The sequence below is a fragment of the Neolamprologus brichardi genome, chromosome 7 (genome assembly GCF_056152115.1).
Source record: "Neolamprologus brichardi isolate AB-2024 chromosome 7, ASM5615211v1, whole genome shotgun sequence".
NCBI lineage: Eukaryota > Metazoa > Chordata > Actinopteri > Cichliformes > Cichlidae > Neolamprologus > Neolamprologus brichardi.
The window spans coordinates 4,736,904-4,742,717 of record NC_142110.1 but is presented as its reverse complement, the minus strand read 5'-3'; the positions used below and the strand labels follow the sequence as shown (position 1 = coordinate 4,742,717).

General features: G+C 41.0%; 1 protein-coding gene across 1 annotated transcript; it reads right to left on the bottom strand.

The window, feature by feature from the left end:
• Positions 1-258: 258 nt before the first annotated feature.
• On the bottom strand, positions 259-5,567 carry etfbkmt (electron transfer flavoprotein subunit beta lysine methyltransferase). Its single transcript, XM_006795819.3, has 3 exons — positions 5,022-5,567; positions 1,788-1,918; positions 259-1,290 (listed from the first exon to the last, which is right to left on the bottom strand). The coding sequence occupies exons 1-3, from the start codon at positions 5,315-5,317 to the stop codon at positions 941-943; spliced, it is 777 nt and encodes a 258-aa protein (XP_006795882.2). The 5' UTR covers positions 5,318-5,567; the 3' UTR covers positions 259-940.
• Between the last annotated feature and the right edge of the window lie 247 nt (positions 5,568-5,814).

The window sequence follows — 5,814 nt, the reverse complement described above, 5'->3', positions numbered from 1 at the left end:
TGAAAATTTGCGATAACGATATAACTGACGATATAATTGACACTAGACAAAATACTTTACAACTCCTCAACTTTATTAGTGCAAAAAAAAAAATCAATGTATTTTGCACTTACACAAGCAGCTTTTTAAGTGCATTGAAGTTATATAAAAAATTTGCAGTGCAAATGCAAATCCTTGCTGACAGTTTAACCAAAAGGCATTTCCAGTAGAAATTGGCCGACATATCCTCAGCATAACCATGTATAATATCCACAAAACTTAAAAAGAGGTTATAGTCACACAATACGGTAATATTATGAAGCACAGTACCGATCACTCCGCGAGGCTCCTCCCTACGGTAGCTGTAATGCTCCGACAATCCATCAAGCGGTGCGGCTTCGTAGCTTAGCAAAGTCGTACAGAAACATTTGACAGATTTTCGAGCACCGTGCACATAAAATCGTTTCGAGGTCAGTAAACACAACCAGAGTTCATACATAAGGCACACGGGATTATAAGGGGCTCTGTCGATTTTCATAAAAATCAAAGGATTGACTTTAAGTGTGCCGTATATTCCAAACAACACGGTAATAACGACGGCCCGCTAGCATGCTCTACCAAAAATAGTGCTTTGTTGTGTATCTGACGGACGAAAGCTAAACCAGTTCCACACCACTGAAGTTGCAGCATTTTTACAAACCAATTCTGGTTCATCCTTTTCATTCAACGATCCGCTTTCGCCCTTCTCATTCTCCGTCGCAGCCATGTGCGTATGTAAACAAAGGCACTGCGCATGCGGGTTTTACCCATATTCTATCGCCATATTTCATTTTCTTATCATTGCCCAACATTACACCGGTATTATCGTAACCGGTATGATATAGCCCAGCCCTACAGGGGAGTATTTTTGATACAATAATTAGGCAGAGATTAATACATCACAGATGCTACGATTTATTCGTTACAGTTCAGGACGGTAGCACCAAACAGTGCTGAAAGTTAGACCATAGTTCTCCTCTCTAACAGACTCAGGCAGCTCAAACTGGGCTAGCTGATGCAACAGCTGTCGGATGCTGTGACTCTCAAATTGGGCTCTGCCGGGATCTCCGATAAGTACTTTAGTGCCATGGACTCTGACACAGCTGTCCAACCAGCTGTGAAGGTGAGTGGAGAGGGCCTCATCGTAGAACATGTCACCTAAGAGGATCAGGCTGAAGGCGTCGGGTTCTGAACCAATCATGTTTGTGGTCAGACAAACAGGTGGCTCCAGCCCGTTCAGCTCACAGTTCATTTGGGTCGCAACAGCTGCAACTGTAACACAAACCAGTAGATTTAAGGTTTCTACTGCAAGATATGGTAAAATACTATAACAGCTTCAATAGTATTTAAAAATAACTATTTTGTTAATGTTATCCTCCTTTTTGGCATCATCTATTAGCCTTTTTTTTTTACTTTAAATGCCAGTAGTAGTGCAAATGTATCACCACCAATAATTCTAAACAACACACAGGAAAAAGTATTAATTTCTTTCAGATTATGCAAAAAGCTACAGCAAAAATGCAAAACTGGACATAAATCATAATTTAAAATAATCTAGAGTCAGAATGACTTTTGAAATTGGTCATACATGTGGATGTCTAGAGGGATAAAGTGTATGTCCTTGCAAAGCGTAAATAATGCACATGTGAACCATTTTAACAACAAACCTACTTTCTCATAATTCCTGCTTTTTTATTTAACAGTTCAGAAACATTCAGCAACAATAACAGATTATGTGAACACATAAATAAATACACACAAATGCGTACCAGTGTCAACGTCATTAGCTACTACGTGAGCAGCACCACGCAGTGTTGCAGCAATGGCTGAGGCTCCACAGCCGCTCCCCAGATCCAGGACTGTCTGATTCCGGCACACCTCAGGGTTATCTAAGATATACCTTTAATAGGAAGTCATTAAAGAAAAACAAACGATTTGTTATCAGAAATTGCTGGACATCAAAAACTACACTAGCTAGTGCTTTAATAGGTGCACCTTCTTTGTAGTCTATATTGTGATGACAGTATCATAAAGTCGCTGTAGATTTGTCAGCTGCAAACACATGACGTGTGTGGGAATAAAGAAAATATTTTACTGCTACACATAGCTTTCATCATTATCATTGCATTAAAACGTTCATTAAAAGCTACTGGCGTTAGATTAAAACTTATATTAAAGGTGCGGCTATAATCATTTTATACACACATTGCAGGTTGTGCTCATGAAAGAGTTGATGCTCAGTCTATTTAAAGGTCTTAAGCTTCGTTTGGCGCGATGTCCCGACGATCCATGGTGTAAGTGACTTGGAGCAACAGAAGGTTAAAAAGCATACACGTTTACAAACACAAATGATTTTAAAGAAAGGCCAAGCCAAAGGCCTGGAATTCATTTAGCTTCTAACTGCATTTGAGTTTGCCTAGTAACAGGTGACAGAAGAAGAGTCGAGAAGGTTGCAAACCCTCATGGACCATCTGGAGGGTGAAACAAATTGCCATGTATGGAAGAATGTGATAGAAAGAGGAACTTCTTTGTCTGTTTTTAGCTTTTTAAATTGACCATTTACTGTAACTGATGCATGTCATATTCTTGTTAACGCATGAAGGGGCGGAACCCTGATATCTTAAAAGCATTCTGAAGTGTATTTTTGGGTGAAGATCAATGCTGTGTTGCAGTGTACATCTTCCCACGCGTGTGTTCAATAAAATCATTGTTTGACTGCACTCTTCTGGGCCAGTGTTGGTTTGTTCTTATCCTCAATATTTAGAATGCTAGACATTCAGAAGGTCTATCCGAGTTAAAATCCTGGTTTACCTCTAGTTTTCTAAAGCTCAATGTTAAGAGATATATTCTAAAACACTTCTTCAGTAGAGAGTCAGAGAATAGAAACACACAGATTTACTTGCTAGCAAGGGCAGCTCTCAGAACTCACCCTCAAGTGTGAGTCTCAGAGACTGGCCCTGAGGACTGCCCTCGTCTTTTATTTATACACTTCAGTGAGCGTTTGTTCCATACATTGAAATGTGGAGGTGTGTGTGTGTGTGTGTGTGTGGGGTCAGAGAGTGACCCCATAAACGACTTCCCTAAACTGCTGGTCTGGAAAGTCCAACAGTTCATCTAAACAAAAGGCACTTAGACTAAAACAGATATAGCTACGTTAATCCTACCGTAAAACAATAAAACAAGGTACGACCTTTTCCCATGCTCCTAGGATGTGGGGGTGAAAGCCAGAACACCCTGGAATGTTACAGACTTCCTAGGATGAGACATCCTTTCAATATGCCACCAACTATATACTTCTAAACACAAATGGTTACATGCAGCATTCTACCATAACCAAACTTATATCATTAAAAGATTATACTGACTACTAAGTACAATTTTCCATTGACACTCAATGAGGATAAAACTGAGATCCTCCTTATTGGCACCAAATCCAACCTTTTGAAGGCAAACCATTTCTCACTCACCATCAATAACTCCACAGTTTTCCCTTCTCCTCAGGTTAAGAGCCTTGGTGTCATCCTAGACAGTTCACTTTTCTATAAATCTCACATCAATAATCTCACCCGTTCTGCCTACTTCCATCTACACAACATTAACAGATCGCTTCCTTCTCTTTCCACCCAGTCTACGTCCATTCTTGTCTACAGTCTTGTTACCTCCCGTATTGACTACTGCAATTCTCTTTTGCATGGTCTCCCCCAAAAATCCCTCCATAAGCTTCAACTGGTTCAGAACTCTGCTGCTCGCATTATCACCAGAACCCCCTCCTACCAGCACATCACCCCTGTTCTTCAGGAACTTCACTGGCTCCCTGTGAAATTCCGGATAATTTTCAAACTTCTTCTGCTCACCTTCAAGGCCATTCATAACCTCGCTCCTCCTTACCTTTCTGACCTGTTAACCACCACCTGTTCTGCCCATTCACTTCGTTCTTCTTCCTCTATCCAGCTTGCTGTACCTTCCTTTCGCCTCACCACCATGGGAAGCAGAGCTTTCAGCTGCTCTGCTCCCAGGCTGTGGAACTCTCTGCCCCCAGAAATAAGAAACATTGGTTCTCTCCCACAGTTTAAATCCCAACTCAAAACTCATCTGTTCAAATCTGCATATTCACTGTGAATCCACTGTTTGTTAATTTTATCTTGTGCTTTTATTTTATTGTTCTTATTCTGCCATTGTTTTACTAAGTGTTTTATCCTATTGTAAAGTGTCCTTGGGTGACTTGAAAGGCGCTCATAAATAAAATTTATTATTATTATTATTAATTCGGGACACGTGTCACATCCCAAAGATACTCCACTGGATTAACGCTGTGACTGTGCAGGCCATTTGAGAGCACTCAATGTTCAAGAAGCCAGTTTGAGATGATTTGTGACACGGTGGGTATAAAGGACGGACAGTAACAATACTCATCTGACAGGAGTGCCACCTGGTGTGGTCTTCTGCCGCTGAGTGTTCAGCAATGCTCTTCTGCATATGCCAGAAAGTTTATTCTGTTCTGTTAGAAACAAAAATTTTAATAAAGTTTCTTTTTAACATGAATTTCAATGTATGGTTATAATAGAGTTGGTACACTCGTTATTAGAAAATTGCAAGTATTTAACGCCATGGTGTGAAGGGTTGGGCGTTGAAGGTAGAGTGGTACACACTAACACTAATACAGATCACAATCAGAGAGAACCTGCCTTAGGAATGGGTGGCGGTTATGGTAGGATGGTGTTTCTGTGCTGGCGATGGCACAGAAACTGTAAGGTGTTGGGTTAAAGCTGACACCAACGTAGAGGAAAACATATAGATATAAAACATGTCAGGTAACATCTGTAGAGGTATGCGGAAGGCCCATGAAGCTTGGTTTGAACTTCAGCAGGTCGTCTTGACCACGTCTACATGCCTAAATGCTCTGAGTTGCAGCCATGTGAATGAATTATTAGATATCTGTGTTAAGGAGCAGTTTAAGACGTGTACCTAATAAAGTGACCGGTTAGCCATGGTTGTCATCTTACCTCGACAGTGCCTGTCCCCCTGGCCAGTATATAGCCCAGTAGGGGTCATCAAAGGGCCATAGCTCCGGTCTCTCTCGCCAGAATCTGCATCGGGGGGTGAATAACCTCAGCCTGATCTCAGGAGTCAGGCTCTGCTCTCCTGTTATCTCCGTGTTTTCTATAATAAACTTCCTGATGTGCTCAGCAGATGGATAGACATTTGAGAGGTATCTGTGTCCTTGTGTCTGCGTAAACACTTTGTAAATAAGTTTACCATGGCGGCTGCATTGCAGGGGCATTAAAAGCGCTGCTGACATTATAACAAAGCAGAGATAAAAGCAGCTAGACTAATGTTAGCGAGGCTTTCAGTCCCATTAGCCTCATAACTGCATTTTTGGAGAGGCTTTTACTATTTCTCGTTGAAGCTAACAGTTGTAGCCTGTTATTTGTAAAGCGTGACTCTTCAAAACCTCACAATGGTGCAACAATCAAGTTAACAAGGTCAAAACAAAACAGATAACACGATCCTTGCTGCTTCCCACACGAATGCAAAACAAGGTCGGACGAAGCTTCCTTCGACCGTCTGGAAACAACACACAGACTCTCGGTTCCGCTCAAAACAATTCCTACCAGTGGTTTATATGCAGTATTAATGTAATTTTAGCTAATGATAGGCGTGCATTTATTATCTATTTATGGTATATATAGTGTTTTTCTCTCTCAGTCAGTGTAATTGGGTTTGTGGACACGCTATTCCAAGTAATACATACCTCCCCCGTCAGAGCATATTAAAGTACAAAAGTGCAACTTGACC